A 26,446-nucleotide genomic window follows, 5' to 3' on the forward strand; every position below is an offset into this window, starting at 1 on the left:
AAGAAGGCATTTAAATGTGATAACTAAGAGATATCATTCCAAGTCTGCAAATTTGCAGTTTTAAAGGCTGACATTAGTTATTCTTCTGTCCAGACCCTTGCAATACACATATGCAGCCTACAGAATACATTACTGCAGGTAAATATATCAAACATATTTGCCTGAAGATTGTTTTTAAACCTTTCCTAAGACACGGGGATATTCAACCATCAGCTTCTATATGGGAACAACACACTATTCCCTTTGCTTTTCTTTAAACTAAATGAAATTTGTTGCTGAGCATCACTATTAAATATAAGGCCTTATTTAGTCAAAAGAAGGGTTAATGCAGATTTTTCAGGCAACTCATTTGTAAGCACATGGTGAGGTAAACTCTTATGGCGTGAGAATGCTTTATACAGTGAATTAAATTAACTCTGCCACTTGCACTAGTTGTGGATATCAGGCACATGGAAAATTACTAAGCAGCTGAGAGATCATTTACATCCTTATTGTCTAGGAAGAAATACAGAAATAGAGGGATTTCCCTGCCTAAGAGTCTGACAGAAGTAGACCAGGGACCAAGAACAGAATTTTTTTTTAACTCTGAGTCAGTTTAGAACAATGCCTTTGGTCTCTGCCATGTGGAGATAACAGAAGTTAAGCTGTGTACCCTGCTGTGGATGGCACAGAAAGTTTGAAGTCTCTGTGCCTTCACAACCTTAGGCCAATGATCATTGACACAGCCTTTTTGCATTTCAAGTATCTGAAGTCTTTTGTATGAGAAAATTTTGGTGGCAGATATGACTTACACTGTTTGAAGGGCAGAGATGCACAAGTGCTGCAGTCTGCCCTGGCTTAACAGACTGCATACTGCCAACTTGCATCTAAAATACTACACAGATGTAATTTTTCAACATAAACATGGCAGGAAAGCCATTGACACTTATTTGTACTATATCAGCTACATTTCTTAAGGCTCATGATTTTCTTTGTGCAGTGCCTATGTTTTGGTCTAATCCTGAAAATCATCATTAAATCCCATGTTATATGGCTCCTCACATGGTGCTCTTTTAAGCAGGCATACTTGTCAGAATTATCAACAATAAGCACAAAAATGTGTGCCTCCATGCCTGTATTTCTTAGATATTTAAATAAGGTCCAGCTCACAAACTCACAACTGAATTGATGTCCAGTTAAAGCTAATAAATTTACAGTAGGAAACAAAGGGCAGGTTATCCACTGGCAGTAGGTGGGTTACCTGATTACGGGATTGGACGGGACTCTTTTAGACCCAATTATTTCCAAAATTCCTTGGTGTTTTCAAGAGATGAAAGATGGGGCATTTTGCCAACTGTCAGGGTGCTAAGTTGAAGCTGTTCTCCTAAAAGCTTGGCTGGTACAGAATACAGAGTACAGAGTGATTTTAACATACTATAATTCAAAATCTGGATTATCATATGAAATATTAAGAAGTTGATTTTGTTGTCTGTTTAGGAATTGCAGTGGGTTCAGCTCAGTGAAGTCTGTGCTCTATATGTCTAACTCTCTGGAAGAACAAAACTGCTCTCATGAAACACTTCTCTTGCATTTGAAAGAAAATGCAATCTGAAAAACACGAAAAAAATTAACTACTAAATTCTACCAAGCTTTCCATACATCTGATTATCTCCTCCAGGGCATTTTAAATGCTGCAATAGCAAAGAATTGTTTAGCATCCACTCGCACTTGAGAATGCCTGCAGTAGAGAAGGTTTTAGTGAGCCACTGGGTCATGCTCTTCTGCCTGGGTTGAGAATGAACTCCAAAAACTGCACAACAGAGATTCAGTGTGAAGGGCCAAACCCACCTCAACAACCCAAATATGTCCTGTCAGTCCTGGAATTCCAGGCAGCTGTGAAGACAGGTTAACAGCTGGAGCACTCTGCTTCAATTTGTTCTCAACTCTCACGCATCTCTAATCTTATTTACTCAGTGCCTCGATATTTAACTCCTGGGCAGAAGATGTCATGTCTTGGCTCTAGCAAAAGGTGAGTATTTTACAGAAAGACAAACAAATCCCCAAAATATTTGCAACTTCAGGATATATGAAGTTCATGGAGAGATAAAACAACTGTAGGTTTTTTCTAGTGGAAAAAGAGACTTGCAATAGACAGGAGCACAGCCCTTAGGAGGACAGAGGCTTAACTTGTGGGGAAATTCAATTCTGAAATAAAACATGAACATTGGGAAATTACATGGAACACATATGGAGCCAGATTCTCTTATGGTCAAACATGCACTCATTGAAAACTTGTATTAAGATCATATTCTTCTTTCCTCAACACCAACCTGAATTGAAGCATAATCTCTGAAAACTCTTCATAAAAACATAACCAGATGCTTGAGAACAAGAAATGGGCAACTCCTGGTGTTTCAAGAAAAAGGAAACCAGAAAGGAAAAATTTTTGTGTAATTCCTAAACTCTGTACTGTCTAACATTTCTCACTAATGTACACCCCATACCAGGGCTAACTGCATTGTAGGAATGAAAAACAGCTTCAAAAATTATTTGTGGTCATTCACATTGACCTGACATGGGCACAGCCTTACCCTCACTGTCCTGGACAGGAGAAGGGCATTTTTTACTTTCTGTGGCTGGCAAAGATGACACTTCCTTGCTCTCCAGAAGCATTAAGATGCCATGGACACAAATGTGTCCAGTCTTAACTTCTCCACAAGATAAAAAATGTGCTTCTCATTGTCCTGCAAAGATGTGCCCTGCTGGTTTGACCTTCTTAACTTGCTGAATTAGTCCTTTTTGTGCTGCCAGAGCTATAGCAGGCTCAACAGGGGCAGCAAAAAGCACCAGAAATAGCTTTCTGGTTCTCTACACACCTTCATGGATCCAAACTGAAATTCATTTAACTTCTTTTCCAGTTGTACCAAGTTGGGATTAACCACATGTCTTGTTTTAGCCTAAACTGAATTAAGCAATTTACTAACCCAGGAGATTTTTAACCTCCTGGAGGTTGCTGCCATCCCCAACCTGCAGGATCTTTTTTTAAAAAATAAAGAAATCTTTAACCACTGCCTTTAGAAATTAATGATATCAGGAGCCATACAGCTTTGTGGCAGTGTTTTTCTCTATGCCCTACTAACATAACATTTCTTAGGGTGAATATAGTAATTACTAATAAATAACTAGTAATAGTACTTGATCCAGTTAACCCCTTCTCTTTGCCACATTTTCACAACATCTCTCCTTCCCCATTATATGATCTGCAATCCCTTAGGGAAGAGCATGACACAGGGCAAAACTCTGGTTCAGATTCAAATTTAAGCTTCAGCTAAATGGAGGCCAGCCTGGCAATGCCCCTAAGACTTTCCTGAAGTCTGCAGTAGTGACAATGGAGCAAATTGGATCAGCTTCCTAGTATAATTTAAAAAAAATAAATAAAATCAACAAATGAAAAGCAAATACAAACAAAACAACAACCACAAAGAGTAGAAGTGAAAATTCATTGCTGGTTCAATTGCAAGTCAGCCACTTGTAAATTTGAGGCTTAAGTGCTAAATAGATTAACCTGAGAAACATTCTTTAGAGAGTTCAAGGGGCTGATTTTTGCTCTCAGTTATGCTGAAGTCAAGGAATTAGGTCCACTGTCATTACAAGAAGTATTTCACCTCAGTTTTTCAGTGCAGGTGCAGCAGACTGAAGTGGACCAGCAAGACACTCAGAAAGCACCACCCCTGCAGACACACACAAACCCTACCCAGCTCCAGGCTAAATTCCTCCAGCATCACTTACAACATCAAAATGACAAAACCCGATGGTTTTGTTCGAGAGAACATCTTTTACTGCCTAGGAAGAGGCACAAAGCAGCAGGTGGTATTTGCTTTTTCCCTTGCTGAAAGAAGTCAGTCCCCTGTGCTCCAGTTCCACGTGGGATTCTTCCTGTCAGCTACGTGCAGCTCCCTTGTGTGACAGCCCTGACACCCCAGCACACAATGTACCCTGTGCTGGGAAGGCAAAGCCTTCACCCAGCTCCTTCCAGGGCTGCCACTGCCTCATAAATCAGCTGGCTGGAATAACTCAGGTAGGGCTTAATCCAAAGGCCACTGAAATCAGTGCAAAGGTTCCCTCTGGCTCCAGGCTGGTTCCTCAGGGCTTTGTAAAACCCAGGCACAGCAGTCCCTCTGGCCCTGGGAACAGCACAAAGCCTCAGCTTTGCCACAGAGGAATTAAAGATGCAGCACATCCCATCACCCCAACAGCTGGAGGTTTTCCCTTTTTTCCCTGACCTCACTGCAGATACAGAATGCTGCCAGATGGGCACAAGTTAACACTGCCATACTTTGTCCTGGCTTTCCCAGGCTGTGCCTGAAAAGTCTCCTTCCCCCCAAGGTACCTGAGTTGCTGCTGGGTCCCTGCCAGGCTAAGCACATGCAATAAATCTGACAGCCTGGGAGAGAGCTGGACAAAGTCCCACATGTCTGCTGTTGGAAATGTGCCCCCTAGACAGGTCTGCAGTGCTGCTCCAAACACATTGACAGGCCTCCAGAGATCCAGACAAATATAAATAGTTTAAAAAAATAACTCTGGCTGGACAACATTTCTGGGTGGGCACAGTCAGCCTGCGTGGGGAATCCAGAACGTCTGGAGTACCTTGAAATTATACGAACTTAAAATGGAAAAAAATCCCCTCACTTTGTTTTTGGGTTGGTGTCAATTTTTATCTGAGTTGCCTCTGCATTAACTACTAGCCACAGCACCAGGGGTGAAATGCAATGTTGGTATTCAAAAGATAAAATGACTCCTCAGGATCAGTCTTAAGCATATGAACCCAGAATACACAGCACAACAAAGTATCATTTCCAACATGGAAAATGAAAAAAACCCCCAAAACACAAAGCCTAGCACCAGACCTCAAGGACTGATCTTAAACTGAGCTTCTCCTAATATTGAATAGCTGGACATGAGTGGCCCCAGCATCACAAACACTTGGGAACCTGACAGCTCATGTATCCTCACCACTCCAACACAGCCTCTGGCTCTGCTGAAGGCATGATAACACCAAGCCACTTGGTGCAGGAGTCCACACTGCTGCATTTTCACCCCTCAGTCTTTCTTGGGCACAGCATCCAGCTAGAAAGTCAGGCTTCCAATGGACATTTATCCCAGGAAAAGGCAAAATGCTGAGTTACAACACTGCTGGTGGGAATGGCTGCTGGCATTTCTGGCTTTGCTGTTCTACTCAAAGTCTAAACAGTGTTTGAGAGACCTGGCAAGCATGTTATAGCCTACACAGATATCCATCTCTCCATCTCCCAGCAGAAATGTCTTCAACCAGTGCTGGATTCCCCACAGCAAGGCTCCAGCCACTGATGGGAGGGGCTGGGGAAGTGGTCTCTGCTTATGAAGGAACATTGCCAACCTCCATGCTGCACAACCCACTTCATAAAACACCTGAAAGCATTCAGAGGCAAGTCTGGCAACCAGATTTCTGCAGCTTATGACATGTGAACATGTTGTGGTTATATTATTAAAGGTAAAGATGATTCCCAAATCCCCAAAAATCTGAATTTGCCAAAACCAATGCAGCATCACATGTTCATTCATTAATAACAGCCCCAGTGCTGCTTCCCTTCCCTCTGTGTGAGCCCTGCAACAGGGGCAGATGCTCAGCTCAGCTCCTGCCCCACTTTGCCCTCTCTTTGAGGGCAGGAGTTGGGAGGTCTCAGCTCCCAGTTTCACACCCCAACTTGAGAATCAGGCTCTGTTATTGTTAAGGCAAACCAAAAATAAAAAGGCCAGACTAAATTATTTTTAAGATCCTGAGATTTTTAAAGCAGTCTTGTGACTTTTCAGGTGTCTGAGTCATTGTGCTTGAATGCTTGAAGCTGGCAGCAGCAAAGGGAGGACAGCAAGATTTAGCGTACAGTAATTTACTGTTGAAAGCCTTCAACTGTGTGGGAAAGGGCATGGAGCACATCTGCAGTGATTAGGGGAAAAGGGACACAGGCCCAAGCCCTTCTCCTCCAGCCAGGCTGCCACCAAGCTACCCTCTCCATGAAAGCACCACACTAAACCCCAACAAGACCCCCCAGACATAGACAAAACATTTCCTTTTACTAGGATGGGACACAGGTGACACCCTGGGTTTCAGCTCCAGGGATGGCAAGGGCAGAGCCCACTGTCCCCAACCCTGGGGCTGTCCCTGCCTGCCCAAACCAGCCACAGCACAGGGCTGATGCCCAGGTCACACTGCAGCCTCTGAATGCTCAACGAGAGCCTGGAGGTCTTCAAAGAGGAGTCAAGTGGCATTTTTCTACAGAAAATCCCAAACTACAGTCCCTAACATCCTCCACAGACCACCCAAGGTCTCTATTCCCAGCAACCCCCAAGGTCTTGGCCTTTCCTTTAACAGCTTTGCTCAAAGAAGAAGAAATGAAAATGAAGTCCCTATTCAGAATTAAGTACAAAAATTAGAACAAAATGTGCTTAAACCTAGCTTCTTTTTTTTTTTAATCAATGCAGTGTTAATAAGCTAAATCAAATCTTTTTATCACTGAAGACATTTCAAAAATAAATGGAGCCTTCCTCCCTGCTGACACCAGTGTAAATCATGAAATTTCATTAAAGCAAACAGGACTGTACAGATGTAAAATGGGTTTAGTCAATGAAATGTCATTCCCACTATTTTCATGGTATTTCTTTCATAAATTGATATCATATCCACATCAAATTCTGCTCTCATTTCACCAAAGTAAATCTGTGACAAGTGACAGCAAATGCTGCTCTTGCTGCCCACATAAAGTGACTGAAAATGAATAAAAAGCAGCAGGCAGTACAAACACAACAGCAACTGCCCAGTAATGGCAGACAATTCACACATATGCTACATATACCAATTGTATCCCAGTTTTCAACTTATATATTATAACTTTACCTTTAGTATATATAATATCTGATATATAAATATCTGGCAAACACAATCCCTTCTGCACAGCACTCACACAGCATCTGAGGATGAGCTTTCCTTTCTATGATTTCCATAGAAATATTGCCATATTTCTATGCCATATTCCACCACCTCTGCTGTTTACATTTATCCATGTAGCAAATTAACTAGGAGCCAGACATTTCCAGCAGTCTAAGGAAATTAGAGAACACAAAACCCACAATATTAACTAAAGCTGATATTTTGGCACATATCTTTAGCTCAAGGACTCTTTGAAAGCTAAGGCAGAAATTCTCACAGCCACTGCAAATCAAAGGCCAGGCACCAGCACCATTTTCCAGCTGAAGTAACTCACCTCTCTGCTTCCAGGCGCATTTCCTCACGCTTTTGCCTCCTGAGCTCTCTGCGGCGTTCAAAGTCATCCATGGTGGGTGTTTAAGCGTTCCAAGCTCTGAGAAGATCCAAATCTAAAAGGGAGATGAGCACTTAGATGAGAGTGAAAGCACAAGGCATGCATCTAACCAACTGAGTCCATTTAGTTTTGTTTTGCTGCCTTAGCTCTGCTGTAACTATTTTCTTTTTCCATCAAAAAAGTCAACTTCCTCAGTATTGTTGAGATAAACAAGATTAATGAAACGTCTTGAAGGATAAACATAGCCCGTGCCTGCGTTTAGTTTCCTAGTTAAAATTAAATCAACGTGCTTCAAGCAAGGACTGTATACATCTGCTAGCCACAGACTAGCTATTTGTAACGTCACAGGTCTTTTCCACTAACAAAAGCAACAATTCAGCAGGATTTTTAACTTCCAGCTTCCAATTTTTCACCACAAGCAATAAAAGCACTGCACAAGAGCGTTCTTGTTTTCTTTAGCTGCACAGATAATTAAAAGTTCTGCAGAAGTTAGTCCCCAGCAGGCTGTTCCCACCCCCACCTTCAGAAATGCAGAAAAAAGGGAGTGAAGAGAAAATGAGAGAAGAAAGAAAAAGAAAAGAGAAAAGAGGGGAGGGGAAGAAAAAAAAGTAAAGGGAAACAAGAAAAATAAGCCACTGCTTTTAAATACCAGCAAGGGAAGTCAAACTCTGTACAAACCCTGCTCAAAGAACGAAGAGCAGCAATACTTTTTTTGCAGCTGAATCCGCGCGTTTTGCCCGTGCCCTACCTTCTTCTTTATGATTTAGTCCATGAAGTATTTTCCCCTTTACAGTTCTTCATATACAAAGCCTTCCCAGCCTCGGTTTATATCCCATCAAGCCAACTATTACAGAATTCCCCTGCAGCCCCCAAACCAAAAATGACTACCAGAAAAGGGAAAGCTGTTCTCTTTTTGTCCCTGCTTTGTTTACAGAGCTGTCAGTGGTTAGTTAAACTCTGCCTGGAATCTGGCATTTAAGGCCTGCTCTGAGATTGCTTCCTGTGCAGGGCTGGAGGCCTCAGCTTCCTCTGCAATCCCAGCCCCCAAAATCCACTTTTCCCAGCCCCTCACTTCACAGAAAAAGCCCAAAACTTCCAAAGGTGGCCCAGGAGCTGCTTGCAGCTGGGGGCAAACCAAGCCAAGGTGTATTTGGGCATTATTTGAAGGGCTCTGTTTGCAGATGGAGATATGTCTCATGGCATTATTTATGTTCCTGCCAAGTGCCCTCCCCATAAAATCACTGGCACCAGCAAAGCCTTGCTTGGCTTCAGGGAATTTGTGGCTTTTTCTGCCCCCTTTTTTGGATTAAAACACTGCTGAGGGCAGGGGGTTTTGTGGAGGTTATTTTATTAGTTTACTTTCCCTGGGGATATTTTTCTTCTTGATTTGTTCCCAGATTGGGGGATTTAAATTTTTGATGTTGCTGATGCGATTTTCCTCGCGTTCGTCTGGGGTTGTTTTGTGGAGATTCAAGGGAAAGATTAATTTTGCAAATCTGATAGAGACATTACAATTGCTGCCTTTTTATAAATTCAGTTAGACCGTGCATCTAAAAAACAAGTTGTAAACAGATTATTTCGCCAATCTTGTGCTGGGTACCCCTTGAAGAGGCCAGAACAGCAAATCTTCCATTTTCTCCCCAGAATCGCTTCCATCTCAGCCCACATGTGCAGCTAAATCTGGAGGACTGTGAGTTGCAGGGCTGATGTGGTTCCCCCTGGCTGGGAGACAAGGATCAAAGGAGGAATGGCACACTACAGAACAAGTTCAAAGCAGCACGCTGGGTTTCTGTGCAATGACAGTGTGCTCAGGAATTAAGACTTTACCAGGCAGCAGCATTTAGTCTGTGGAGCACAGTCACCATCAGGGATTTAAACAAATATTTGGTTGTTAGGATGACAGCTCACACGCTAGAAACAAGAACCCCAAAGCTTTTTCCTGCTTTGCCTCCCCAAAGCAGACGTGCTTTGATATTTGATTTATGTGTACCTTCATCAGCTCCCACCCAGCCAAGCACATCCCTCACTGCATCCCCTCAAGGCTCTGTGCACCAACATTACCCCCATGCCCTCTCCAAATATCCCAGCCCATCCTCCACATGGTCCTCAGCACTACCTCCCATCTCCAAAAGGTCGAGCTCTTCCTCGCTGAGGAAGCCTGAGGATGACAATAACAGCAATCCAGAACTATTTCTGTTCTTCCTCCCCTCTTTTTCCTCCCCAGGAGCACTGGGGAGATTGCCCAGCAGTGATAAGGAGTTCACTGATGCAGCAGATTTTCCCCAATCTCAGGATACTTTTCTGTCTTGCAATGAAGATCAGATGGATGGATGCCTTGGGAGGATGTCAAGGGTTTATCCCAGTGTAGTTTCTCCTCTCAAAGGACTGAGGTACAGCCACTGCATAACATTCAGAAAGCTTTCAATCCAAATCTCTCTTCCAAAACTCAGGAAGCCGCTTGGGAAAAGGAGTTCAGGTCAGCAGTTTGACCTTTAGCTAGCAAGGCCATATTAGTGCAAGAAAAGGAGGCATCAGCCAGAAGGTTCACTTGAAGAAGTCACTTATTCAGTGCTGTTCACTGTCTCCCCAGAAATGACAACGTCTTTCAGCCTCTGAGAACCACTTGACAACAACATCTAAAAATTCTTCCCATTTCCACAAAAATATATAATACAATACACATTTTCTGTACATGGTATAAAATCAAAGATCCTCAGAAGACTCACAAATTGCTTTACTTATTGATGGAGATATCAATAATTAAAAGTGTTTTCTACAAGCATTTTATTTGGGGTTTTTTTTTTGAGTGTGCACATTTTAATGCTTCTTTTTTAAGATTAAAATTATTCATGAGTACAAACATCCTGGGACAAAATGTAACACTCCACCCAGCTCCCCCTCCATGGCCTGGCTTCAAAGCCACTTGGGAAAATGTCTTTGCACACTTTGGAAGGTCATGCAAAGACATTTCATTTTTCTACACTTTGATTGCATGTTTATTTCCCTGTAACACTTATTTTTAATAAGTTGGTATCAAACAAAAAAAAGTTTTATTTTCTGAAAAGAGGAAAACTATCCCAAGAAAACTGTTTCAAAAGCAATGTTTCATTCAACCTCAAAACAGAAAATTCCCTAGTTTTATTTTAAACATAAAATTTTGGAGTTTCAAATTAAAATGGAAAATATTTTTATATGTCAATTTATTTTTTTCCAAATTATTTTCAGGCATGTTTTTCATCAAATTCACCTAGACACTAATAAATTTTAAAGAAGCATATATATATATATATATGTATATATTGAATAAATGTGGATGTCTGAAATTATTTGAGCAGTTCTATTCCTCTGGCATCCACACCAATGTGCAAATTACTGGAAGATGGGCTACTCTCACAGTGTGAAAAGATCCACCACTTAGCATTTTGTTGTTTCTACTTCAAAACAAGACCCTGAGCATCTTTTCAGCTTTTACACCACTGAAATAATCTGAATTAAACTTGTGGGGTTTTTCCACCACCAGGTTCAAAAGAGGGACTTGTGGAAGACTTTACCTGCATTGCCAGATTGCTTGAACCAGAATCACAGCAAAATATGTGCCCTGAAAATATCATCTCTCCCAAAAAATCCTTCAAAAGCAATACCAGTCCCTCCCTCCCTCCCTGCACCTCACATAATGCCTTTGATCTTCAGCTGACTATGCTTTATTGCTAAAATTTGTTCAGTTTTTCATTGTCTTGATAAAAAGTATTTTCTTCAAGGACAGCCACATTTAATCCCTCCCAGAACAAAGCACACACACGCAAATCCCTCTCCCATGAGAGACTTTGAAAATTTTGTCTTCTTTCTTCAAGCTTTCATCCAGGTAGAAAAATCAAAGGAAAGCACATGGTAATTGCAAATATGTGACAAAATATTTTACTAGTGCTTGGTGGGAATATGCCTTTTGAAAGCAAACAATAAATTGGCTGAGTAGAAATACACACACAACCATATAATTGTATAATCCAGGATGGAGAGCAGAATAACCTCCTGCTGTGGCTCAGATTTAACACTGTCCTCGCCTTATTCCCAGCACTGGTTTCATAGAGAACTCATCATCCAGGGGGTCTTAAAAACAGATGAGCCAGTCTGGCAGCAAGCAAAATGCAAACTACTACTCAAGTCTTGAACAAGAAATGTCTTTCAAGACCTCCCAGTCACCCTTCTGTGATGTTTAGGCTGAACTTCTAGACCAGCTTCAACCTGGCTACGCCAAGAAACTTCAAACAAAAGCAAATCCACTGATATGATACGGCCATGTACTGCACTGATGCCTCAGGTTTAGTTTTTATATTTTCAGATTCTGTGCTGCTTTAGTGTGTGGGTCTTAGCTTCAGATTAGGGGATGGTGAACTCTGTGCACAGAGTAGGGAGACAACACAATTCCTTCTCTAGCTGGGCACCAAGTACAAATGATCCAAATCTCAGACCCAAAAGCACAAACAACGTGGGCTGAAGAGAGAAAAACAAGCAGGATGGGATTGCATAACCTAAACCGAAAGTATCTGGACAATTACAATATGCAAATTAACCAAAATTTTTAAAAGTGAGGGACCTTGTGCCCGCTCGTGCATTTTGGGGCCATTTTGGTTCACCTTGGGTGCAGCCCTGGCTAGGCTCTTGTGCTGCTCAAGGTGGATCCATTGAGGCCTTTTAATAAATCTCTGCTTTATTCTTTAACTCTGCCCAGCCTCTGTTCTAACTCAGCCCTCACAAGGCACCAGCACAAGGCTCTGTGCTGGCCATGCCTGCTGACTGCATCACACAAGCACATTCCATCTTACTTCCCTCTTAGTACAACAGCAAATTTCCCAATTTCCTCATTCACCTGAAGGGAAGCAAGAGGATTTGGCCTAAGTTTCTTTGTAACAAGAGAAATCTGCTGAATTTCCCATCGTTTCTCAAGACCTCTGCACGCTGTCCCTCAGGTGTGTCCCCTCCCTTTCCGAGCCCAAAAAGCCTCTCAGGATGGTGAATAAAGGTGGGATACCAGCACAGGCCCACCCTGCACAATCCCAGTTCTGCAGGAGCTGGTAGAAATTTCAGGACCCTTCCAAGTCCAGCTACACAAAGGTTTCCCATTGTCATGGTTTGCATGCAAAGCTCTGCATCAGTTCCCTCAATGTCTCTCATGCCAAACCATGACACCCATGTGCTTGCAATTAAACATTCGATTGTCTTCTGACCTAAGTTGCTGTCATTACCCTCTTTATTTTTCTTAATACTACCACCAAAACCATCAAATTTCGACTTAAACCAAGACTTCATGCAGCTTTGTGACTAGCACTCCATTAATCCAAGTGTCTCATTTTCCCATTTGTGCCGACTTCAGGTGGCTCAAGGCCCTGGTCTCAAAGCATGGACCTTCCAAATGTCAGCAAAGGACTGGTCAGTGAGAAGCACAAAGAATATTTCACATTAGCTGGCTAAATGCCATGACATGCACTGTATCCCTAAGACTACCATTGCCCTTTCTTTCTACCTCCTCCACCTCAGAAGTGAAAACATAACCTCTCCATTGCCCCTTTTGAAGCTGAAAGCAACTCAGCAAGCAACACTCATTGTCTAAATGTGACTTGTTTAATCTGGCACCCGTGAAATGCAGGTATGACAGGCATTCTACTGCAATATCTGGGAGAATTAGAGTTCCTTAATCTATCTTCAGTCATAACAAATAAATGTGTTTTTTATTAAAATCTGTCAGAAAACATTTGGAAATTATTTTCATTGCTCCCCTATTAATTCTGCTTTGGAAGCATTCAGTGCCACTCAGGTCTTTTAGAAACAGGCATGACTTCATTGAAATCAAAAGGTGCAGTTCAAAGGATTGATTTCTCCTTTGTCACACCTCATGCATGCTCCCTCTTTAATCCAAGATGTTACATATCACTGGAATTATATATTACCAACAGTAAGGCTCCATAAATTCATTTTCAATGTTCCTTTCATGCAAAACCACATCTGCAATTGTTTCTGTAAATTTGGCCAAGCATTCACATTGACTGCAGAAAATAAACTCTTGTACATATACATATATACACACATACCCACAAACCAGTATCAAGCAGCTTTATTCCTTCCCAAACAGAATAGCTCATTTGGGATTTGAGGCAAAATAAATATACTAGGTCACATGAACACAGTTTTATTCCTACTTAGCTGTTCTTTGTTTCATCTGACCATGCTTCTTAGGACTTCCAAGGGAAATTCATCAATGGCAAACCAACCTCAGCATAAGAAAATCAAACTTTGGTGTTTTCTCAAGGTCCCCTGTTTCAGTTCTTCAAAATTTTCACTTAGAGCTACAGGAGTATTTCCAAACTGACTTTATGAGAAAAAGCCATTCAATTACAAAGAATTTCAACAAGGAAATAAACCCCCCATCTGTTAAAATCTCTGCTTTTGGTATGAAGTACATTTTCCATCTCATCTTCCATGGGAGTGAAAGCAGCTCATGTACACTGGTGGGGCATTTGAAAACCTGATGAATAGATTAGTGAACACCTCTGTGGTACCCTGAGCAAAAATCTGCAGTGATTACACAGAAAAGAGATTCACATCTGGTGCTTTGCAAGCTACTGGTGGCCCAAAGGACCAGGCCATGGTCCAGACCCTCAGCTGCAGTAGGTGCTGAACAGGTTCCACCAACCCTGCCTCCAGCACAGGCTAACAAAGTGTACATCACAAATGTTCTTGAAGGTGCCAGGCCCTGTGACAGCTCCCACTGCTACAGAACCCCATTAAAATGTTGACAGGGAGCTCTTTATAGAATTTTGTTCCTGCCAGAGTTCACTCCTTGGGTTGATGCCTTTTCAGGACTACCTAAAAACAGAGGCCAGACAAAATTAAGGGAATAAAAAGCAGTTACATGTATTGAAGGGCCTTCAGGTACTCCTAGGGCAGACAAAGCCCCTCAGGGGCAACACCCAAAAATGGAAAACGGGTCACAGCTTTCATACTTTTATAAATTTGGTCCATTTGCATCTTGAGGGTGAATCTTCCAATTAAAGCTTCAGTGAAGTAATGAAGCTGTTTCCCCCGAGTTTGCTCCCTGCTCCCAACTCACTTTCCTCTACATTTCTTGAGGCCTGACACAGTGAGGTGTCCTTGATTCCCAGGCCTGGAGAGGAAATTGTTTTGTATGACCAAAATGGGAAGACAGGAGCCAACATTTTGTATGGAGTTTAGAGTTAAGAATTGCAGGATTGCAAATATATGAAAACTACAAAAGCTAAAACCCTAAGGCATCAGGGTCTGCCACTAACGATCCATGGCTGGTCCATTTCTTGTACCCATGACGAATTCAGCCCTGGGGCAGGAGCTGCACTGCCCCAGAGGTGTCAGCAAACATTGGTGCTGCTGCAGCAGCAGGAGCTCTCATCTCAGAGCCAGCCAGTTGCAGTGGAAAGTCCCCATTTATCTTTATTCCCTTAGGCAGGCTGACTGCCATTTCCACTCCTCCTCCTTCCTTCCTCTCCTCTCCTGCACATTGATTTAAGGGCCAGGCAGATCTTTCTTTTGGCATTTGGATTTGCATGTACTGGTCCCACCCCTGATCTCTGTGACATTTGTCCATCATTTCCCATTAGCAGAAGAAGGAAGAAACAGGACATAGCTGGAAGCTGCTGGCACAGCCACTGGTTCTCATGGCAGGAGCATTGACCCTTGACTCTCCCCTCCAAGTGTCCTCTGAATTATTTCAAATATGTGGTCCCCAAAGATCAGAAGGCACTGAAATATTATTCATATACAAGCTAGAGCTGAAATCTTGGGTCCTGTTGGAATCCTTGGCACAATTCCCAGAGACTTCAATCAGGGCTGGATTCCACCCTCACAGGCCAGAATCATCTAATATGCACAATGGAAGTTCCATGGGCATACTGTGCATGCCAGAAGCTGGTGTAATCTCAGATTTTGCCAATATAGGCTGCTTCATGCACTCGTATCTTTATGCACACACATGCAAAGACAGAATGGCTTTTACTCTTTCAATCCTTACTTGTGGGAAATAAGTTATTTTCACATGTACCATTACCACTGAGGAAACACAGCCTTTGCTGTAGATACAAAGTGCAGAGAAAGCTTCATTGCCCCTTACCAATGTTTAACTATAAGCGAGAATAACCCAGGTAATGTCAATGAGGCAAAACACAAAAAATATAAGGGATTTTGTAGTCCACAAAACCATTTGTAAAAGTGCTTCATCCCCAACTGAGCTCTGACTTGTGATCACTTTTTCCTGCAATCAAACACTTGAAAGCAAGCTCATGGGATATCACTCACTAGTCACCCTTGCCTTTTATCTGCTTCTACCAGTAAAGATCTTCATTTTGCTAATTAATCACAAGATTAGTGCAGTTCTTGCTCTGTTAAATGACAATGCCAATTTCCCACCAATTTCTACTAGGAAAAAAAAAAAAAGAGAATAGAGAAGAGTATCACACAGGCAGAAGCTCTGCACAACTGTGGAGAGGCTTCACCAATACATTTCCTGAATGTATTTGTTCCCAAGCAGGTTTACAAATGTTTTAGCATTCTATTTACACACTTTCTCTGTATCTCTCACATCTTGAATTAAAAGGCTAAGGCAATGCCATTAAAAATAATAAAATGTTTGAGCAAATCTTAAGGTGAGGTTCCAACAGCAATATTCACTCAGCCAGGCTTCAGACTCCACATGTTTTCTGGAACGTGTTTCAAAACAGAAAATCATGATACATTAAGCTACATAGTCAGTCATAAAATAGTAATAGAAAATAATATGAAGGTACAATGCAGCCAGCTTACTGTGGTTTCAGTTTTGTGTTTCCAACCCTTTTTGTGCTAAAACATGCAGCTCCAGGATCCAGCTCTAGGATCAACTCTAATGAGCATTGAGGGAGTCTCTGTTGCTTGCTCTATTGAGTCAACACCAAGCAACAATACTAGGTTTTAGACATCATCCCTACATTTTTAAAGAAAATAGAAATATGACCAAAAAAACCACAACACAACTAAAGTTCTTTGGTTTGCTGATGCTGAACTAGTTTTCCCCCAAGAGACACTGAGTATTTTGAATCCAGCCAGTTCCTTGGAAGAAATGAACCACAAATTTTCAAGGTGCTGCCAGTTGCTTTTAACCCTCAACTCATCTTCCTGCCCAATATCTTTACACTTACACTAAAAAACACATGTCACCATGATGGACACACAGCAGCTCCAAGTCCAGTTATTCCATGGCAGAACATCATGGAAACTTCTGGAATTCCTCCTGGCATGGATCCAGCTGCAGAAATTTCTGCTGGGCTTTTCCAGCTCACACTTCTGGTCATCTTTAAAAATGAAACCCAGATTGTTTCCTGCCAAGTAGGTCTATTAATTTATCTCTAATGAGCAGCAGTTCCATGTCATTTTGGCTGAAAGCTGAAGCAGGAGGTCAGTCCTGGCTTTAAAGAGGTAAAGCAGGGTAGCACAAACACAAAGCCTTTCAACATGACCATGCAAACAGGGTATCACAAAATAGATGTGTATCCCTCAAAGTCTACATCATACACCTCCACTATGGGCTGAGTTGAGCTGAAAACAAGGAAACAAACAATGTCACCAAACCAGAAGACCCAAAACAGTGAGGATTTGGCCTGGCTCAGAGTCAAATAAACAAGACAGGTGAGACCTGGCAGTGTCCTGTGTGCACAAAGTCACACATAAATGCTTTGTTTTAACGTGACAAAAGAAAGTTTCGCTTGAGCACTGCATAAAGTAAATAAATTTTCAAAATTCTTCATTTATTTAGGAACAGTGCCTCAAATGTCTGTGTGGTTCAGAGGCAAAAAAAAAGAAAAAAATCCATCAAAGAAATAGGTGGGGGAAAAAAACCATTTCTGTACTAAATGTTACCTACTACCATTCCCTAAATCCTCTTCCCTATGCTTCCAAAACCCCTATGGGCTCTCCTCCAGCCTCCCCTGTTGCCATGTAATTCCACCCAGCTCAGACATGAGCACACAACTGCTCACAGTGTAAGTTCTGGGCACCAAAGGCACATGAAGCCCATTTTTCACAGCCACAAAATGTAGCTGGATGTGTAGAGAGAAGAATCAAACCCAAGTCCCAGATGATAATGCTTGCAAACTTGCAATCCATACTCCAGATTAAAAAAAAAAAAAAACCAAAACACACTAACCTGAAAATAGCTTGCACTCTTAAGGAGAACAAAGAAAATAAAATCCACATCTGAAAATCATAAACAAACAGTCAGATTTTTCAGTGCTTACCTGAGCCTAATAAAACCTTTACAACTTGTAAATACTGACAAGTGTCACTTCAGATCCTGTTAAAGGAGTCCCTTAAACATAAAAGACAGGTTGCTCTCTAGTTAAATCCTTTCTCCCTTGCTTTTCCACTACTGAAAGTAACTGAAAACAGAAGACATGCATCTTGGTGCAGCCTGACTTTTCAGGAAGTGTAAATGTAATTATTTACATCACACTGCACATCAAGTTTGCTCTCAGTTGCACCCATCTACCTTTACACAAAGCCACTTAAAATCCAAATGCATCAACACTTAGAGTCACATAAAATAAATGAACCGATTAGGTGATACCATCTGCAAGACACCCCTAATAAAATCCACTAAAGATAGCACCAGTTTTCTTAGCCAGGGATGCTGCGCAAGACACAAATTCATAATGTGCAAACTCATAACGTTACTTCAAAGAAAATGGTGCCACAAACAGCATTATAAAAACACTGCCCAAAGCAAGGTGTTGTATAGGGAATACACATTATTTCAAAGTCTGAAGAATGTGCACATATCTCAAAGAGGGCACACCCAGGGAACAGATCTGAATTTTTACTATCTTTGCTACTGCTTTAAGTCCATACTGTTTTGGTATTTATATTAAAAAGGAGACAAATATCTTTGGAGATGACTAAGCAGTTTCTTGATTTCTATTAAGTACCAAAAAGCAACCTTGCCAATTTATCCATATTTAAGTTTCTACAACTTAATATAAACTCACTTCCAAGAACTACATAGGTCTTCTTAAAGTATGTGCAGCAAGAAGTCAATGCTGTGCCAGCTGGCAGATTAAACAAGCCATTAAATAGGCTCCTACTGAATTTAAAGGATTGTTTTTCATCTTTTCCCTCTCTTCTCCTCCACACCCAGATGTATTATTTAGGGGATATTTTCCAGCACCGGTAGAAAAAGTCAAAGAAATGCCCTTGGCACATAATGAGTTTTCCCTTCAATGTGGTCTCCTGCTGCACTTGGAATTTATTCCATTACTGTATGGCTTGCAGTGGTCCCAAAATACCTCTGACTATGGGGAAAATGTGTTTGGGATAGGTATGACTCTATTTGAAAGCAGGGACAGTCTGGGTAGATGATTTTACCCAGCCCATCGCTGTCCCAGTGTGCCATCCCACAGCCCACATCCTGCAGGCCCCTGTGCAGGAGAACACTGTTGCTCCCTACACATTATAGCTGAGAAAGGAAAAATCCACCAGGACTAAGGACAAAGCCACCAGCCTGTCCTTGGGTTGGCAGAGAAGCTCCTTTCTCTGCAGTCCCTGCAGGACTCAGTGATGAGAATTAAAAACCAGCTGTGGTAAAACCCTTCAGAGGACAGAGGTCTTCAGTATTTCATTTTTCCCTCAGAGGTTCAGTCTTAAAGTTATCTGATGGGGAAGAGGTTTTACAGAGACCTCTGTGAGACAGAGAGAATTTTGATAAGAGGATCCAGATTTACTCCTGAAAGAATTTCCTATCTAGGTTGTTAACACAGAAACCAAGAAAGAAAGGATAAATAAGAGAAACGTGCAACTGTCTACTCCAATAAGCACTTTGTCTTTCCTGACCAAGTGTAAACTCCTGAGTTTTGTAAGAATTTATAAAAAGCATGCATGCTATAATAAAAATGGGTCTGAAGCCTTCTGAAAATGGAGTTTGCTTTGTATTGTGACCGTCTCAACTACGACAATCTGAACATCATGATCCAGCAGGATTCAGAGGATCAATGAGTCTAGAACAAACACAGATATTAAACCAGCCCTGGTGTCATCTACAAAGGAAAACCAAAAGAAAAGCAAAGCTAAATAGCATTATTTCAGATAAAAATGCCCATATTTAAGTTTTCCAGATAAAATATCCCAAAAATCCAAGCTTCATCTTCTCCCTGTGGCCATTTCAGGCTTACTGGAACTACAGGCAACTGAAGGATTCATAAGCAGCAGTGGCTTATGAAATGCCTGATAAATAATTTTAGAAAAAATTGAAATTTTCAGGCCTCTCTCAGAATTTCAATTTCCAGGTAGTAAAAACAAGCACAGCCTCATAAGCCTGCTACTGAACAAGAAAAGCAAGAAAGGCTTAAAACCAAGAAAAGGCACACAAGGAGAGGCTGAGATGGCCAGCATGGGAACTTGCCCATGGCTTGGAGCATCCCCTTTCCCAGAGCAAGCAGCCCCTCCAGGCTGGTCCCACAAGGGGAGTGAACCCCTTTTCTCCCAGCCAGACCCACAGGACATTCTGGCCCCTGCAATGACTTCAGCACTTGGCTCCAGCAGGGTGTGATTTGCCAGAATTGTTCTGGGGGTCACAAACATCCCCCGCTCCCTTCTTGAGGGGTAGTTTAGCTATTAATTGCAAAAGCTGAAGTGTAAAAACCTGTGTTTTGCATGTATTCTTTGTTTCTAATCCCCAGCATCCGTAAGGGGACTCCCTCACTTGGCTAGCAGTCGGGATTCATTAGAGCTTTTATGATGATTCTTTCTGTTGTGCAGATAGATGATGAATCTCAGATGTTTAAATAGCATATAACAGTGCTCCATTGACCTTGCTGAGTACTGTTGGAGGGGAAAAAAAGGTAATTTTCCTCAAAGAAATGTTAAAAATGTGTCTCCACTACAGCCCAGATGCAGAGGATAAAGAAACTCCAGAGGGATTAAAATATTTTAGATTAATTTGGAAGAAGGCCACATTGTGTAAAGCCTGGTTAGTTTGGGCCTTTCCAATTCCACGCCGTATAAACAAACCCATTTAAACTGCATTTGTTAGAAGGAATGTTTTAGAGAAAAAAAAAAATCCCCCAAAGCAGTTGTAACTCAAATGACCTCCAGTTCTGTATTCTCTCCTTACTGCCTAAAGAACAAACATATGTACAATACATTCTAGCCAGAGTTTGTGCAGTTGCAGCATGATTCATACTGCTTGAAAATTAAATCATTTAAGTAAAGGGATTCTGGCTCCCTCAAGCAAAGTTTTAAAACTGAAGCAAGGTTGGTTTTGGAGCCAGCTTCCATGCTTTGAAGAAGACCATTGCTCATAGATTTTTGCTTTGGGCTGAGTGGAAGAAATTAAAAGACGAAAGTAAATTGAAAGCAAGAGATGGAAAGAAAGGGGAAAAGGGGGGTAAAGAAAAGAACCTGTAAGATCAATACAGATATGTAGGAATGAACCTAATGTTCAGCATGTCACTGACTGGCAGGAGCAAATCCTTAAATGTTCACTCACTTCCAATGTCAACTTTGGCCAATTTTACTCCTACAGAACAGAGGTTTTGCTCCCTCCAAAGGGAAAACTCAGATTCTAAATAACCATAACAAATAAAGATTTGCTGACAAATTAATTAATTTGAGACATAAACGAACATGAGGGTGGCAGCCAGAGGGGTAACAAAATGAAACACCCACACTTTAGTCATTTTGCATGATCAGCATCTGCAAAACAGTGGGAACTTAAAATAAAGGGATTTTCCTTATCATCAACCATAAATCCCAGAGTAACTCAACTTTAGGAATAACCTATCTGCCCTGTGGATAAAGAGGCTTCTCCAGAAGCCCCAGGTCTCCTTGTGCTGTTGAAATGACACCCAAATATTTCACTGCAACCACATCACTGCACAAATACCTTGTCCCAGAGGATGGGAGGTAGCTGGCACATCTGAGTACAAACTTCCCTCTCCCAAACACCCAAAAGAGCCAATATTATTTATCATTTCACCACTGAATGTCAGCATCTTGGAGAGGAATATGGCAACTTGAAGCTCAGAAAAATACTACTCAATAGTTTTGGACTCAAAATGAAGGGGGGAAGTTGTTGTCATTAAAAGGCATGCATTTTCAGATAATAGAAAGATTAATTTAAATTCTGGAATTTGGGGGCTAGCATCCCTTCTCATATCATGGCCATAAAACTCATAAAACTGGGATGATTGCTTCTGCAGCTATCACACATTTGATAGCACACAATTTTCTTGCTAAAATGCTGCCCTGTTTCAGTTCTCCATGTCATTTTTCCTCTTGGTTGTTTCTTCCCATTTGTGATTAACACATTTCTCTATCATCTCACACACATTTTCACTTGGGCTGCTTCTTTAGCCAGCCCTGTGCTCCCATACCCAGCCTCCTCGCATGGATGGAAGGGATGCATTAAGCTCTCCTTGGAGATACTCCAGGTTTGCAAGGATATAACCATGAGGAGAAAGCTGGCTAAGGGGACTCTTACATCAACAAAAAAATCAAGACAGAATGTGGAACTCCTTGTGGTTGGGTTTTGTTCTTCAAATGTCATGTATAGACCTTTGTTTGTTGACATACCCCTCTACACACTCATGAAAACAAGATGTTCTCCTGTCACTTAGACTATCATGGTAAGACATTTTAAATAAATACTTCACATAATTTCAGAAACAGATGTTAGGCAGTAAAATTGGATGTTTGCAATAGAAATGGCCGAGTCCTATTTAGTAGTGCTTGGAATTTTCTGTTTTATGCTTCATATTATCACCAGCAATGCATGAAAACTCAACAGCTATTACACCCTCAATTTTTCTTTTGAAATGCATTTATCTTTAAAAGTTACTCCGAGAAGTTTACAAGTAGAAGTGAATATTTTTCAATACACTTAACTCTGCCCTTTCACTCACATGCCTGCTACAGTTCTACATACATGTATTTTTTATTTTCTGCATCTTCAGTTGGAAGTGGGTTTGTTTCCTCTACCATCTCTCACAGTGGCTAAGAAAGGGTAAAAGATACTCAGCCTAAATTTTGCTTCTCTGGGCAGTTCTAGCCCCAGTGTTACTCCCTGTAGTACTCCTGGTTAAGTATTTGTTTACCAACAACATAACTCCACTGTTAATATTGCCCTTCCCTGACTGATTCAAATGGAGCATGTCTGGTACCTGTAGTAATAAATTTTGAAAAATTCCTGGCTCTTAGTCCAGTGGCAGAATTAAGATTAATTTGATTTCTTCATAAATCCCATTGTTTCAGTTTATTTACATGCTACAGCCAAATTTCTGTTGTCTGAGTGAGCCAGGGTCAGTGTGGTGTTAAGGTCAGAGATATAGCAAGGACATCTCAGTTCGTGCTCACTGTTACTTTTTTAGAGACTATGTAGACTTTTTAAGGAATAAAATGCCCTAAAAATTCTGATAACAAAAAAAAGATTGAGAGAACAATTAACAAAAACTACTAAATCAATTAAATTTTATGTTGAGTTTTGTAGACTTTGCTCATGTTTTGTCATTCAGGATTTTCTTTGTATGTGTAAGGAAAACAGCACTTAGAATATCCTCACTTCTAACAGGAGGGAAAAACATGACAGAGATTTGTGTCTCAGTGATAAAACCAACAAAAATAGAACATTTATGATAACCCAGACTTTGAAAAACATCAGTAAAAAGCCCCCTGAGCTCCATGAACATGTTGCAGGCTGCTCATGTCACATAACTACGGACTACGATTTTTTTGCCTGAGGCTCCCACATTTAACAAAGGGAAACACTGCTTTCAACAAAAGATGCTATTCTAGCTATGTGCCCTTTTACCCTGTCAGAGGAACAGCTGGTATCATAAAGTCACAGCTAATTTGTATCATATCTGCACTAACAGTCAGATTTAGTTTGTATCAAGCTTTCAAAGTTGGACTTAATGCCACTTGATGGATGACAGCTTTTCTTGCCTCCCCCTTCTCAAAATATTTAAACGTTGCCTCCCACATTAAAAAAGCCCTCCCAATATTCAAAATACAGGGTCTTTAACATGCTCACATAACCAAAATACATGTTAAAGATAAACCGTTAAAACTACCAAATTAAAAATCCTAAAGAAGGGTGAGAATACGATACCATCAGTTCTGAAGTTCAGTGACAAATAAAGAGTGCTTTAAGACAGAAGTGTGGGTACTAAGTGTAATGGAAAAGAATTTTATCCTAAAAAGAAGAGCAGAAAAAACCCCTGCCTCAGGTAATCTCTTGAAGTTTGGGGTACTTGTTTTCCAGATTCCAGTCTGCCTGCAGAGACTGTAAGGGGTTTTTTCAAGGTCAGCACTCAACAATTTAGGGAAGACCAATTTCACTTTTTTTTTTTTAGGGGACCTGTTTCTCATTTAAGCTATTAAATGTCATCTACTTTCATTTTAAGACCCCTGTAGCAGAATGCCTTAACTGTGTAAAGGGACTCAAGTGCACGTGAGAGTCAGGCCAAAGATTCAACAGTTCCAAACCCACAGAGCTCACATGAGAAAAAGTTGCAAAAAAATTTTAAAAAAATTTAAAAAAAAAATCAGTCTCTTGTTGGCAAACAGGCATGGGGAACTTCCAGAGATTAGAAGTTCAAGCTCAGTTCATACCAACATCTAACAAGGATGGTGTGCTTCTGAGGCTACCCCAGCACAACACAACATGAGCTGGAGACAAGATACTCTAAAATTTCAGCCATTTCTCACTTCCACATTATGTAAAAATACTGGGCCAAGGCATATCATAATCTGAAAGCCTCACCAAACTGTGGGCAAGGACAATTACACAATTACACAGTGTAATGCTGCACAGTGTAATCATTATCAGGATTCTGGACAATTGGTCCCATTTATCAGAGAGATAGGTGTGCTCTGTGAAGTTACACACACCAAGCCAACAATGGCCCTGGGAAGTTCAAAGCAGCAGCAACAGAAACGCAGTTTTTAAGTGACAGGAGAGCTCATTGTGATGGAGCTGAGAGAGAGCAGCTCTCAATGAGGACTGAAAAAGCCCAGCTCCCAGCCTGTCTTCCCTCTGTGCTTGCATTGCCTGACTCAGAAGGGCAATATTGCACAGAGGACAAAGACACAGCTTCTGCTTGTCACTGCTCCCTGACGTGAGCAGAGCCAGAGTGCAGCACATTCCTGCCACCTCCTCTCCAGTGAGCTGGATCTGCTCCCCACCTACTGAGAAGATGCAAATAACCAACGCCACTCCCTTCAGTCCAAGCACAGCAGTGATTCTGCCCTTACATATGATCTTTCTTCTTGTTCAGATTTTTTTTAAATATTTTTTTTTAAATGTTCTTAAATCTCTATCTGACAAGGTTCTGCCAAGGTTCTGACATGGTCTTCAGCTACCCAGTGTGTCCATTTTACAAATCCTAGGTGCTGTAATTTCTAGAAAATAAAAAAAAGTTCTTCGTCCAAAACTTGGAATGAGTCACAACAGGTTTGGGTTCACCCTTAAATGAAGAAAAACTTTCTATATTTAAAGGATGCTCTGGCTTTGTTTACAGCCATTCCAAACAGTTGTAAAACCTCCTCAGCAAAACAAAACCCACCAGGCTCTCATCTCTCACAAAAGAGCTTTTCCCAAAAAGTGCCCCAGTTGTACTCAGAGGTAACTTGAAGTCCCAGAAGTTACAGGGAAACTCGGGCAAGATTGAGTTCTACCCCTCCTTTTCCCAGTAGTAGAGAAGGGGGATGAGAGAAGGAAGACCCTCTGTCCATCTAACTTTACCTCACAAAGCCATAGAAAATATCTTCAGAGACTCTACAAAAATGCTTTTCTCCTAAATGATTATTTAGGAGAAAAGCTGACCAAACCCATTCTTACACAATGTTTCCTAATGGCAAACATCTTTCAACAAAACAAACATTTCCAAGGAAATATAAAAGACAATCATCCCTACCCAGTGACTCTGAACCTTAATCTTTGAGGGTAGCACTTAGTCCTGAAAGTAATTCATATAAGCATGCTAGATTGCTTTCCAAATTCAGGTTTGACTGTATTCAAAAACTAACACACGACTTTACAGGACTGTCATGATAATGCTAAACTGTTACTGCCCTTTATATTCAGACAGAGAAGTGTGTCATTTCTAGTACTGAGATAATGCTGGTTTTTTCCCTTCCAAATGAGTGTATTGGTCCACAACATTTGCTTTAATGATTTTTTAAAGGCAACTAATGGCCTAATCCATGGTATTTTCATTCATATCCTCTAAAACTCATCCCCCTGTTAAACCAGCTTTGCCATGTGAAAGAGAGGGTTAAATATAGAAAATATTATCAGATTTTGCCTTTACTTCTTTGTGACAGAATTCTTTTGTCACCTTGACAAGTGCTGGGCAAGCACTAGGGGGACTTCAGCATGAGAGAGGTGACATTTACCCTGCATCCTACATTTGGAGAAGATGACTTAGTCCCTGGAGGGTGGATTTTCAGATGCAATTTATGAACCAAAATAAGGAACCAGCCCCAGCTCAGCCTCAGTTTTGAGGATTAAAGTGTCTTCTTTCAACACCTGTCTACAGATACAATTCCAACTGCTGAGGTATCAGAAACACTCTGGAGGGCAGTCACTGCTCTCTTTGAACATCCAATCCTCAGCACAGGGGAAAAGGACTCACATTTATGACCCCCCTTGCTTTTGGACACTATGGCCTCCTTTGTCTGGATTCATATTTTTAAGGAATTTAAATACCTCATAAACGCACTACTTGTGGAAGCATGTGGGAACTCTAAGCGAGACATCTCATGGGAAGAAGTGTTCCATGGGAAATTCCACAACATTTTGGCCGGTTCTGAATCGAAAAGAAATCCTAATTTTGAAACATCAGCATTTCCTACAACTGGAAATACCAGATTGCATCTGGCTTCAGTTTTAAACACTCCCCCCACCGAAGGCTCGAAAGTAACACAGAACTGCAGAACAACACCCAGGGCAGAGAACAGCCTGCAACGATTATCAACCCGTTCAGCACTTGCACAAACCTTCCCAGAAGTGCAGACAAAGTTAAATTTGCTTCCCCAAGGACGATGACAAAACCTGCTGAAATGGG

The 26,446-nt window shown here is 41.3% G+C and overlaps 1 protein-coding gene across 11 annotated transcripts in view; it reads right to left on the reverse strand.

The window, feature by feature from the left end:
• Positions 1-26,446, reverse strand: part of CALD1 (caldesmon 1) — a 202,585-nt gene that overhangs the window by 70,851 nt on the left and 105,288 nt on the right. For 10 of the 11 annotated variants that reach the window (XR_010443035.1, XM_064735488.1, XM_064735442.1 and 7 more), the window contains one exon: positions 7,278-7,389. Coding sequence is in view for 10 of the 11 variants with exons in the window: in XM_064735488.1 (XP_064591558.1) it covers positions 7,278-7,348 (71 nt within the window). In the remaining variant the exon portion in view is untranslated. Of the gene's footprint in view, positions 1-7,277; positions 7,390-8,082; positions 8,278-26,446 lie in introns of those variants that run through there. The other variant, XM_064735478.1, reaches the window with a different exon arrangement.

This window comes from Zonotrichia leucophrys, chromosome 1A, assembly GCF_028769735.1.
Source record: "Zonotrichia leucophrys gambelii isolate GWCS_2022_RI chromosome 1A, RI_Zleu_2.0, whole genome shotgun sequence".
Classification (NCBI taxonomy): Eukaryota; Metazoa; Chordata; class Aves; order Passeriformes; family Passerellidae; genus Zonotrichia; species Zonotrichia leucophrys.